At 42.3% G+C, this 13246-nt stretch overlaps 1 protein-coding gene across 1 annotated transcript in view; it reads right to left on the reverse strand.

Annotated features, from left to right (window-relative positions):
* Positions 1 to 7606: 7606 nt before the first annotated feature.
* The window catches only part of tex264a (testis expressed 264, ER-phagy receptor a), an 88372-nt gene continuing 82732 nt past the window's right edge, over positions 7607 to 13246 (reverse strand). The window contains exon 4 of the mRNA XM_085775520.1: positions 7607 to 8143. Coding sequence (XP_085631646.1) covers positions 7758 to 8143 — 386 coding nt within the window. The 3' untranslated portion in view covers positions 7607 to 7757. The remainder of the gene's footprint in view (positions 8144 to 13246) is intronic.

Consider the following 13246-nt stretch of genomic DNA (forward strand, 5'->3'; position numbering starts at 1 on the left):
GGGTTATAATTGGGTTATTTTTTAACCCAACTGTTTTTAGTGTGTAATAACATTGACATGTATCTATGTCTATAGAGAGAGATGAAGATGTTGAGTGTTTGAAGCTTCAGTCCATCATGACTCTGCTCCTCATCAGATCCATCCAGACTCCTCAAGAGTCGGATTTAGATCATTGAGGAGGAGGAGGAGGAGGAGGAGGAGGAAGAGGAGCTGGTTCAGACTGAAGAGGAGAATAATAATCCAGATGTTCCACAGATGTTTCCAGCTTCATGTGGCACAAACTCACTGGTTCTCAAGTTTCTGGACGTGTTCATCATCATCGACTTGTTCGACACCGATTTCCCTCCTGAGTGAGATGGAGCCATGAGAGGAGGCTGCAGCTTCTAGTCTCAGCAGCAGCAGCCTCTCATGTGTGTGTTCAGGGTGTGTGTGTGTGTGTGTGTGTGTGTGTGTGTGTGTGTGTGTGTGTGTGTGTGTGTGTGTGTGTGTGTGTGTGTGTGTGTGTGAAATGTGGCGACTAAAGGAGGAAGAATTCACCGACTCCTCTCCGTCCAACTCCCTCCCTCAGGTTTGATCAACAACATGATTAAAAAAAGGAGGAGACATGATGATGATGAACTCCTCCAGACCCGAATAAACCACTTCCACTTACACACACACACACACACACACACACACACAGACACAAGGCAAAGCAATTTGATCTGTATAGCCCGTTTTTACCACCAGTTTGTCTCAAAGGGCTTTACATCCCATCATAACAACATCCTCTGTCCTTAGACCCTCACATCCACTGAGGAAAAACTCCATAGAAAACGCCTGTGCTGTGCAAATTCTCATTCTCATATTTCTCACTTCAGCCTTGTGATATAACGGCCACACAAGAGGTTAAATACTGAGTCTCTCTCCACACCAGGTAGTTGGACCAGTCAGTCTCAGTCTGGTCAGATGCGTAGATATGAACTGATGATGAAGCCTCTTGGATGGATGAAGGTGAAACGCCTTCATCAACTCCTGCTAACATTTCCATATTTTGCACATTCTGTGTCATAAACTGTAAACTGTCTTGTGTGTAACAACACCTCTGTCCCGTCTGTCCGTCCTGGGTGATGATCCCTCCTCTGTTGCTCACCCTGAGCTTTCTCCTGGTTTCCCCTGTTAAAAGGGTTTTCTATGGAGTTTTTCCTCAGTGGATGTGAGGGTCTAAGGACAGAGGATGTTGTTGTGATGGGATGTAAAGCCCTTTGAGACAAACTGGTGGTAAAAACGGGCTATACAGATAAAATTGCCTTGCCTTGCCTTGCCTTCCTAGACAAATAACTAAGTCCAGTTGCTTTAGATTTAACCTCTTTTGAAATCCATGGAAAACCCTTTTAACAGGGGAAAAATTGGAGAAACCTCACACATACAGGTGCAGAAAGAAGTTCACAACAATAAAAACACCTTAACGCAGCAGCAGCTCCATCATCAGCAGCAGCAGCAGCAGCAGCAACAGCAGCAGCAGCAGCAGAGGGTCTTAGGGTCTTACCTGCAGCTCAGAGTCCTGCTCCACGGTGCGATGCTCGGCGCAGCGGCAGCGGCATCTTCCTCCTCTGCGGAGCTTCTTCTTTCTTTCTTTCTTTCTTTACTTCTCTCTTCTCCTTCTATTTCTTTCCCTGTGTGTGTGTGTTGGAGCTGAAGCAGCAGCAGCAGCAGCAGGAAGAAGGAGGCTGAAGTTTCGGAGCTGTCCGCGGTGCTGCTGCTCCTCCTGATCCTGATCCTGATCCTGATCCCGGAGCTTCAGCTGTCACATCCACACTCACATTCCCCTGAACGCAGCGGCCGCCCACTCAGAGAGGGAGAGAGAGAGGGGGAGAGAGAGAGAGAGAGGTGTCATCAGGCTGCAGCTGCTGCAGCGCAAAGTTTAAACATGGACCTGTTGTTGTTACTCGATCCGGATCCTCAACATAACCAGAATCACCTGTTTCTGTCAGATCAGAACCGGCTTCCTGCAGCAGAGCGGAGCTGGACCAGAGGACCAGAGGATCCGCGTCCTGGAGACTCGAGCTGCGCTGCCGAGTCACACGTTGTATGTGGTTCAGACCGAACTGATGTAGACCTAGAGAAGAAGCTTCTTCCTCCTCCTCCTCCTCCTCCTCCTCTGTGTCGACGCGGTCAGGAGGATGAAGCTCCTTCTTCTCCTTCAGAGACTCTTTATCTTCAGCTCAGGACCTTTCTTCTCCTTCTTTTTCTTTTTATTTATTTCTTTTTTTTTTTACTTCGTCGCCTAAACAAGTTGTGACACGGAGAGAGAGAGAGTGAGAGCGCGCGAGCTCGGTCCCTGATGCCACCGTGATGCCGCGCGCTCCCAGGGAGGGCGAGTTCAAACCCTGCAACAAACACAAAGACAAAAACCCAAACACACACACACACACACATCATACAGCTCTGGAAGAAATGAAGAGACCACTTCAAAATGATCAGTTTCTCTGGTTGTTCTATTTATAGGTAGCTACAGTAGCAAAATGAACATTTTTGTTTTATATTTATCCCAAATTTCAAAATAGAAATATTGTCAGTAAGTAAGAGCATTTATTTGTAGAAAATGACAATTAGTCAATGTTTTTTTTAAACTTAGGAAGAGTTGTGAAATCTGCATTGGTTGAATAACTTCACTAATCCTTTCACATCCTCATTAAAAGAATAGTTCACCCAAAATTAAAATTTCCCTCATTATCTCCTCCCCCTCATGTGGACTAAGGGCTGGGAGAAGTTTCAGAGTCCTCCGTGGCTTCTCTGAGTTACAGGGGGTCTCGGCGTAGCAGTGCATGTCCATATGACGGTTGCAAATGGATACCAACTGTCTTCGTAACAAAAAGACACACCAAAAAACATCCAGATACCTCCATGCTGCTCGTCTGTAATGTCTAAGTCTATATTTCAAGCTTGTTTTGTAGCAGAAGCTTCTCGAAGCTCCTCTTCCTGGTTCGTCAAATTTGGACGAACTGGGAAGAGGAGCTTCAAGAAGCTTCCGCTACAAATAAGCTTGAAATATAGACTTATTTAATTTTTTTCGGAACAATTTTGCATTTCAGGGCTTCAGTATAAGAGGGGCATACAGGGGCGGTGCGTGGCGCAGTGGTTAAAGCGGCCGCCCCATGTGGAGGCTACAGTCCAGACAGGCAGACCTTTCCTGCATGTCACTCCCCCTCTCTCTGCCTCCCCCTTTCCTGTCTATCTCACTGAGCTATCAAATAAAGGCAAAAAGCCAAAAAATATGTAACTCAGAGAAGCCATGGAGGACTCTGAAACTTCTCCCAGCCCTTAGTCCGCATGAGGGGGAGGTAATCATGAGTGAGTGAATGAATGAATGAATGAAATTTCAATTCTGGGTGAACTATACCTTTAATTGTTTCCAGCGCTGTATCTCCACGTGTAATCAGATTAATAATTAACACCATGGGGGGGTTCACACTGCTTCATGTCTCCTCAGGGCGAAGGTTCAGGTGGCAGTGGAGGACATCTGTCCGTCAGAGTGACGTCACCATGAGGCTCTGCAGGCGCTTTAACGCCCCTCACACACACACACACACACACACACACACAGGCTTCATATGGTCCCTGTCACTGCTGCTCCTCCTTCAGCTCCTCTGCTCTCATAACATTTGAGTTTATGGTGAATTTATAACTTCACATTTCACAGATGAAAAATAAAACCTGAGTGCTGTTGCTGTCATAATGATAATTAGATTTCTGATCATGTATTTAATCCTCCTGTCGTCCTTCTGGGTCAAATTGACCCAATCTGTTCACTTCTCCATCCTTCCTTCTTTCCACATTCCTTTTTCCCTTGCTTCTTTCCTTCCTTCCTTCCCTTCGTCCTTACTTCTTCTTCCTTCCTCTTTTGATCCAGTTGACCTGATCTGTTCCCTATCCCTCCATCTTTCTTTCCTTCCCTTTCCCTTCCTTCTTTCCACAATCCTTTTTGCCTCCCTCCCTACCTTCCCTCCCTTCGTCCTTCCTTCTTCCTTCACCCAATCTGTTCCCTCCTTCCATCTATCTTTCCTTCCTTTTTCCCTTCCTTCTTTCCTCCCATCGTTCCCTTCATCCTTCCTTCCTTGTTTCCTTCTATCCCTTTATCCTTCCTTCCTCCCTTCTTTCCCTTTGTCCTTCCTTCCTTCCTTCCTAACTTCCTTCCTTCCTTCCCTCCTTGACCCAGAAGGACAACAGGAGGGTTAAAGGTATAATATGTAGGAATTCCCCCCATCTCGCGGTGCGGTTGCATATCAGAACGTATTCTTGATGTTGCATTCACGTGAAATTGGGCAGACGGCAGACGGATTTCAGAGTTATAGTCAATGTCATTCATTATGATGTGCAAAACTCATCCTATAAATGGTTGGGCAGTAATACAGTAATAACATCCGTGCCATTTCATTACCGTCAGTACCCCATGTAGGGGCCTGACATAATATTAGATAATTTATCTAAAGCCTAAATAATGAGTGCATGTCCAACACCTACATATGTGTGGTTGAGTTTTCAATTTTACTCCAATAGTTCAAAGGCATTGTGTAGGAATTCCTCCATCTAGCGTTGTGGTTGTATATCTCAAGCAAAGTCGTATTTTTCATGCTGCATTCAGGTGAAAATGGGCAGACGGCAGACGGACAACAGCCGCAAAACAATACACGTGACAATATGTTGTCATGGCGATGTGGTATTGGTGTTTTACCAGCTTTCTCTGGACTTCTGTGACTAAAATGACATCTGGTTTGTTAGCGACGGCCGTCTGCCCGACTGCAGGTGAATGCAGCATCAGTGTAGCGCTCCATTCAGAGCTGAAAGGAACACTTCACTTTATTGATGGGGGGATTACTGGTTAATGAAAAACAGACTGAAGAACCAAATAATCAATTTTCATGAATAGATAACAGGAGAAGTTACACAATGTCCCTTTAAAGTGGAGCTCTTCTCTCTGGTTGATGAAGCAGTTCCAGCTCTGTTGTTCAGTTCATTATTGAAGTGAACTGATGATAAAAGCAGCTCGATGCTAAAGACTCAATAAAAACACTCTGATGGTTTTTAAAGCTTCAATTCTCTTCCCACGTCCGTGTTGTTTTTAAATGTGCCAAAGTGAAACTGCTCCCTCAAGAGAAATGTTGAAACACATCATCACTTTATTGGCTCTTTTAAGAATGAAATATTTTCCTTTTATTCAGAGTTTGAATTTGACTCCAGCTTTGGCTTAATCTTAAAGGGATAGTTCAACATTTTTGTCAAATTGACTCATTGCCATAATCCCTACAGTCATGATTTATAAGGTCACGTATTATAATTGTTAATAACTGGCTGACAATGCCCACATAGATAATGCATTATAAATATAGTTATAATGTGTTATAATTGGCCTATAAACATGTATAACTATATTTATAATGCATTATCGATGTGGGCATTGTCTGCTGCTGAAATCGCCCCTGGTGGGATTAATAAAGTTGTTTGAAGTTTGAAGTCAGCGAGTTACTAACAATTATAATACCTGACCTTATAAGTCTTGATAAAATGCTTTATAATGTGTTATGATTATTGTTTTAAAGCATTATGACCATTTATGAGTGTTTAAACTCTAGTTATACAGTGCTATAACTGCATTATACCTCATTATATGTATGGTCATAATGCGTAGGCGTCAAGTAAAGTGTTACATATTGTTGTGAAATAAAAAATCAACCGTAAGTAATGACTAAAGGTCCTGTGAATTAGTTTTTAGATTGGCTGATTATCTCTTTGGAAACAGACAAAATGAAAATGCAGGTGATAGAACAACTGAACCATCTTTGCACAACTGACGCCCGTGAACTCGACTTTTAATTTGCAAATTTTATTATTACAGACGGAAAGACACAACCATGGCAACGTTCTGTACAGGACTTCCACCGTCTCACACCAGCAACAGGTTGAACCTACGAACATCACAGGGACTCGGAGGAAGTGAGGAGTCCTGGCTACAGAGAGAAAGTGAACTACGTTAAAAACCTACACTGCAAAAACTCAAAGTCTTTCCAAGATTATTTGTCTTATTTCTTGTCAAAATGTCTCATTTCATAACTAATCTCTTTCCACTTAAAATAAGACTCATCACCTAAAAATGAGCTTGTTTTTAGATCATTTTTGTTTGTTTCAAACTAATTTTCACTTGAAATAAGTAGAAAAATCTGCCAGTGAAAGCAAGTTTTTTGTGCTCGTAATAAGAAAGATAAACTTGCTCCACTATCAGATTTTTCTACTTATTTCAAGTGAAAATCTGCTTGAGAGAAGTAAAAAGTGTCTAGAAACAAGCTACTTTTTAATGTGATGAGTCTTATTTTAAGTAGAATGAGATTTGTTTTAACTAGAAATAAGACAAATATTATAAGATTATAAGATTTTGAGTTTTTGCAGTGTACACATGGTCGGAGAGCAGAGAGACCATCCATCCCATGTTCTGTACAACTGGGCTCGATGCAAGGTTTTCTACTCTGCTCCAGAATTTCCAATTTTTCCAATATTTCCAAATATAAATCAATAACACATGACAAAGGTCCATCAAGACTTGTTTCACCCAATCATTATTGAATATCAATACACCAAAGTCAGGTAATAATACACACAAACACGTGACGTTGTCTGTCTCCTCAGGACGATATAATAAGGGAACAATAATTAGAAAAAGCTGCTGTCTGATGGTCCGGTGTCTCTCCGTTGCTCTGGTTTTGAACAGAAACGTTCAAGTTGAAGAGAAACAGTTTGAAGTGAAGTGAATTAATCTGATCTGTGGGGTTTTCTGCACCGCGGTGAGAGAGGATGAGGTTTATCTGAGAGGACTCGCCTCGTGTGTGTGTGTGTGTGTGTGTGTGGTCTGGTTTGCTGCTGCTTCGTCCTGACACTTTAAAACATGACATCGGGAATTATTAAAAAAAGAAAAAAGAAAAAATGAGATTAGAAGAAAGAAAGAAAAAAAGAGAAGAGGCTTAAAGGGATAGTTCACCCAAAATTGAAATTGAAAAACTCATTATCTCCTCCCCCTCATGTGGACTAAGGGCTGGGAGAAGTTTCAGAGTCCTCTGTGGCTTCTCTGAGTTACAGGGGGTCTCGGCGTAGCAGTGCTTGTCCATATAACGGTTGCAAATGGATACCAACTGTCTTCGTAACAAAAAGACACACCAAAAAACATCCAAATACCTCCATGCTGCTCGTATGTAATGTCCGTCTTGTATTGAAGCCCCGAAATGCGAAATTGTCCCGAAAAAAATTAAATAAGTCTATATTTCAAGCTTGTTTCTCCAATTTGGACGAACCGGGAAGAGGAGCTTCCGCTACAAACAAGCTTGAAATATAGACTTATTACATTTTTTTCAGAACAATTTTGCATTTCGGGGCTTCAATACAAGAGCAACATTACATACGAGCAGCATGGAGGTATCTGGATGTTTTTTGGTGTGTCTTTTAGTTACAAAGACAGTTGGTATCCATTTGCAACTGTTATATGGACATGCACTGCTACGCCGAGACCCCCTGTAACTCAGAGAAGCCACGGAGGACTCTGAAACTTCTCCCAGCCCTTAGTCCACATGAGGGGGAGGAGATCATGAGTTTTCAAATTTCAATTTTGGATTTTGAACTATCCCTCTTTAAAAAGAGAGCGCAGAAACACGCTGTGTTGGTGACGGCATGAATGAAGCGCTTTAGATCCACCAGCGAGGAGATTACACGACAGATAACTCATCCCTTATCTCCTACTCCTCCTCTCCTCCCCCCAGGGCCTCCTCCTTCTTCTTCTCAGCCACCAGTTCCTCCTCAGGGAGCTCCTTCTCCTCCTTCTTCTCCTTCTCTTTCTCCTCCTCCTCCTCCTCCTCCTCCTGCTGCTGCTGCTCCTCCTGGTCCATGTCGAGCTCTTCGAAAGACGAGCCGCTGCCCATGGACTCGTTGGAGCCTCTGTCGCTGCCTCGCTCCCGGAGCTTCTTGATGTCGTCGTCGTCCTCGCCGGCGTCGGCCACGTCCACGTCCCTGAGCGGCAGAGACGAGGCCAGCGAGGCGGCGGTGGACGCGGCCAGGGACGTCTCTCTGCTGTCCCACGGCACGCCGCCGCTCACAGAGCTCACGTCGCTGTGGGAGTCTGCACCTGCAGGAAAGAAAGAAAAACACCAGGAAAGACTCAGATCAAACATCATCGTCGTTTCCTTTAGGTTGAGAGTTTATGTTAAAGCGATAGTTCAAAATATAAAGTTTTTTGCGAGTGTGCTTCCTGTTTCCATGGAAATAAATGGGGTCCAACTAATACCTGAAACAGGTATTAGTCAGTAGACTCCTATACTTGTTCACCTCTACAGCAAATAGTCCGAACCTTAGTAACGACCTAGCAACAGAAATGATTTTCTAGTCCCAGATGAGTGAACTCTGAGCTGACGTTCATGTTTTTAACGCGGTCTCGGACTTTCCCGAACTAAATCAACACTGCACAAATCAATCAATCAATCAATCAATCAATCAATCAATCAATCAATCAATCAATCAATCAATCAATCAATCAATCAATCAATCAATCAATCAAAAACTTTATTTATCCCCAAGGGGCAATTAAAAGCAGCAGGTAGAGCAGCAAGCTTAAGTTAAAAACAAAAACAAATAAGATAAATGATCGATGATATGATATAAATGATCGCCCAAGTTATAACAAAGATGCAGTTTTTTTTCCTTTCACAGATGTAGCTTCTACAACCGCAAACTCGTTCTAAACGTACAACGTTCTAAATGTCTTACTGACAAATCAGATTGCTTGGTCGGAACTACTTGTTGTATAATGCGTAATTATATCTATACATATATTTATATATATATATGATCAGGTCTGAACTCATGGTCTTCACTGCTGCAGGTCTGATCAGCTTTGTTAATGAAGCTGCTTCTGAACTCATGACTGTTCATTATCAATCACCACTGATGTTCTCTGGTTTGATCCGGATGATTAACGATCAATGATGAACAGAATCCAGAGGGATGAAAAACTCTGAGGTGGAGATAATGAAGCGCGTCCGTCAGTCCATCAGTCAGCAGCTCAGCAGCCGAGGAGCTGGGACAGACAGACAGAAACTACAGGAACACGACTGACGGAGAGAAAAACTAAACTTGGAAGTGAAGCTGGTTAAATAAAGAGACTTCACACCTCCCACATGCACAACCACATTACTCACTGAGCTGTGCACCGAGACGACCACTTCACCGGTGGAGCTGAATAAGATTTTATACATTTAGTTTTCCACAATGTGCCGTGTAGAGAGAAGAGACTCTGGGGTTCAAGTTTCCTTCTTTACGCTCTAAAAACGGACGTTGAATCAGTCGACTTTCCATAAATAAAATCTGACTTGACGGGACTTGAACGCCCCACAGGACACGGAGGCGACGGCGCTAATGTCCGATCCGTTTTTTTCTTTCCTGCTGCCGCGTTCAGTTCAGTTCACACTCCAAATAAATAAATCTCCTCCACACATCACATCACAGTGTGTTTGTGCTGAGAGTGTCAGGAGGGAACCGAGACACAATAAGCAGCAGTGTGAGCTCAGTGAACTCATTATCACGTCCAGCAGCTCCAACAACACAACGTATGGGAAGTCCGTGGCTCCACACCCGTTATTTATGAGGTTTATTTATGGCCCGTTGATTAGAGAGCTGCAGGTCCAGACAGAACCAGAGGGACCGGTTGAGCTGCTGCAGCGGTTCAGTTCTGTTTTTATTGTGATTTTCATGGTTCATTCACATATCAATTCACCAATCTCATCCATTCATCTGTAAATTACAACTGAATTGCACAGTAATACATCCACAGCAAAAACTCAAAATCTTTCCAAGAATATTTGTCTTATTTCTTGTCAAAATGTCTCATTTCTAGTCAAAACTAATCTCTTTCCACTTAAAATAAGACTCATCACCTAAAAATGAACTTGTTTTTAGATCATTTTCACTTGTTTCAAACTAATTTTCACTTGAAATAAGTAAAAAAATTCTGCCAGTGAAAGCAAGTTTTTTGTGTTTGTAATAAGGAAGAAAAACTTGCTCCACTATCAGATTTTTCTACTTATTTCAAGTGAAAATCTGCTTGAAAGAAGTAAAAAGTGTCTAAAAACAAGCTGCTTTTTATGTGATGAGTCTTATTTTAAGTAGAATGAGATTTGTTTTGACTAGAAATAAGACAAATATTCTATAGATATTTTGATAGATATTTGATTTCTTTCTTTCTACCTGCCACCTTCTCTATCTTTTTCTTTCTTTCTTCCTACCTATCACCTTTTCTTTCTTTCTTTCTTTCTTTCTTTCTTTCTTTCTTTCTTTCTTTCTTTCTTTCTTTCTTTCTTTCTTTCTTTCTTTCTTTCTTTCTACCTACCACCTTCTCTCTCTCTCTCTCACTCTTTCTTTCTTTCTTCCTTCCTACCTACCTACTACCTTCTCTATCTTTTTCTTTCTTTCTTTCTTTCTTTCTTTCTTTCTTTCTTTCTTTCTTTCTTTCTTTCTTTCTCTCTTTATTTCTTTCTACCCTCTTTCTGTCTGTTTACTTATTTCTTTCTTCTACCCCTTTCTCAGTATTTTTACATCTTTCTTTCTTTCTTTCTTTTACTTTCTGCATAATGTTGTAGACCTCCTGCCAGAAAGGCAACAATATTTCCCTCTTCCATGCTGCAGTGGTTTCTACGATGCAGCACTCTGGGTTTTTCTTTTTTCTTTCTTTACAACATGAGCAGTTCTGCAGGAAATAATGGGTCTATTTAGGGTAATTGGGCGGACAGCCCCCGAGGAAGAGCCTCAGCACACTGGACCATGTTCAACCCCCCCTCATACACCCCCACCCCCACTCCCTCTCTACAACTGCAAGAAGCAAGTCCTGAAATTGGTACCCTGTTGGAGCCAGCTGTGCCTGTGAAAGTCTTTTAGATAACATTTGCCTAAATGAGTTGCTAAATTGGGCCCATTGGGATTATTAGCAGAAAATCAAGGTCTTGTTCTTCAAACTATTCCAAACAGAGGAGAGCGGTGTTTTTTTTAGTTTTTTTTTTAAAGGAGGTAATTAGACAGAGATGGAGCTGAAGCATGCTGGGAGTTTGGAAGAGCCACAAGTCTGAGTGGACAGAGAGAAGAAAAGCTGCGACAGGAAACAGATAAAACCAGAGTTAAAGGGGACGGATCATAAATATCACTCTCTGACGGCTCTTTAACAGAAATCTGCTGGAGAATAAACCAATAAATCATAACTGAATCCATGTGGTTTTAACAGCTGTTCCCTTAGTTGTCTGACAATGATGTCATTAGTTTTCTAATTAGCATAATCCCGCCCCTACCTGTGAGTACAGGTACCTATAAAGGGGGCGGGGCCTGGTGAGCAGTGGCTCATTAGCATTTAAAGGGACAAACCGTTCTGAACAGAGAGAGCTGGGATGTTTGATCCTTGGAGGATTTTGTCTTTAAGACACAAGGGAACTGTTTTAATTGGTGGAAGAGGAGCAACTTGTTTAACTCGAACTGATGCAGTCTCATGTCAGAGACTCATCCTGTGGTGTTGGAGAAGATGTTCATCTGTTTCAGAAGAGTCACATTATTAACATGCATCAAGCAAATGTAGCCGGGTGGGAAGATCAAGTAATGTAAACTGGTTACTAACGCCACCAGATGGCACTGTCTCAGTTTGGGGAACTGTTTTGGAGCGTGGTCTGAAGAAACCGGAAATCGCCATTTTGTTTCCAGCAGCCCGGACACGCTACGGTTTTCAGCAGTTAAACCAGCACTAAGTAACTTTTCAACCTTCATAAAATATTTTCATAACTTTTGTGATGATACATCGACTTACAACAAGTTGAATGACACCTCTGTCGTGGTCTGAGGGGGTCTGTATCATTATGGTCTGTATCTCTTTCTCTGGCACTAAGCAGCTTTGAGGAGCATGGTAGGAACCCGGCTCTCACTTTACTTTCACTTTCACTTTTGCGAGTCACAACAAGGAGGGAACAGGCAAAACGGCACTTTAGCAATGGATTATGTTTGTGTTTTCACTTTGAAATGATCCACTGGAAACAGAAACTTAGTTTTGATGTCTTCTGTTAATTTTAATGCAGGATATTTACAGGGTTTCACGCTAGTGTTCATGGGAAATGGAGTCTTCCTTCAGGCAAAACACTACCGCTTTGGGCCACTGGCGCCGCCAAACTCAACCAAAACTGAAAGTTCTTTAGTACTGCTTTAATAAGGGTGAATATATAAATGTAGCTGGTTACAAGACAATACCAAGAGATATGCATTCAATAGTAATGCATGCTTACAGATTGTGAAATGTTGTACACTGACTACTGTACTGGCCATAATTGTTAGTGTTTGACAGATAGGGCGAGGAGAAACCCGACGGTTGCTTGCTATGTAGCTAACGGCCTGCCGTTAACGCTGTTGGTGCTGCGGAACAAATGCACAAGTTCCTATGTATGATGATTCTATGATGATTTTGTTGTAACATTTTGACCTGTGAATGTAAGGTTGTTAACTGTGAATTTGTGGGCTCTTTGTGTTACAGGGTCGAGCCACTATAGTAAATTTTTGCCCTTTGTTGTAGCCTAAAAGCGACTTTTGTACACTCTGATAGCAGACTGCAGAGTTATTTTTGTGTTCTTTCGTACTGAACTGCTAGACATATGGTTATAAACCCTTGTACTAGTCAACCGGATTTATTTTCACACTCTTTTGTATCACGAACAGTAGTTAGGAGTTAATGACAATACTACTGAGTAAATATAGTAGATTAGTGGTCCAGTGTACTGAGCAGAGGGTTAGACGTCACTGATTTGGGGTTTTCTACAGTAACTGCAGATACGGCAGAGGACAGTCTGCCAGCTTGGTTGAAACTTTTATTATTCAGTGGCTGCGTTCCGATTCCACAGTTTACTTGGACAGAGCCCCCTACTCCCTACTCCCTACTCCCTACTCCCTGAACAGGGAATCTGCCGTAGGAAACTTCACTTAACCGATAGAACACCAATAGGAAAACCCTGCAACGTCACAGCTGTTTCTGGTCGAGTTTAAAAATAAAGTTTTTAAGTTTCAAAATGTTTCACGCACCCTATCACCGTTTAGACAGATCTGAAATGATTGAAGAAACATTACTATTTCTGTGTGCACAAACAAAGCAGTTTTGTGTTGCTATGCGTGGTATTTATTCAGTTTCGGGGCATCAGGGTGTGTAGAAAGCATCAGT

This window comes from Trachurus japonicus, chromosome 5, assembly GCF_045865225.1.
Source record: "Trachurus japonicus isolate A0001 chromosome 5, Traja_1.0".
NCBI lineage: Eukaryota > Metazoa > Chordata > Actinopteri > Carangiformes > Carangidae > Trachurus > Trachurus japonicus.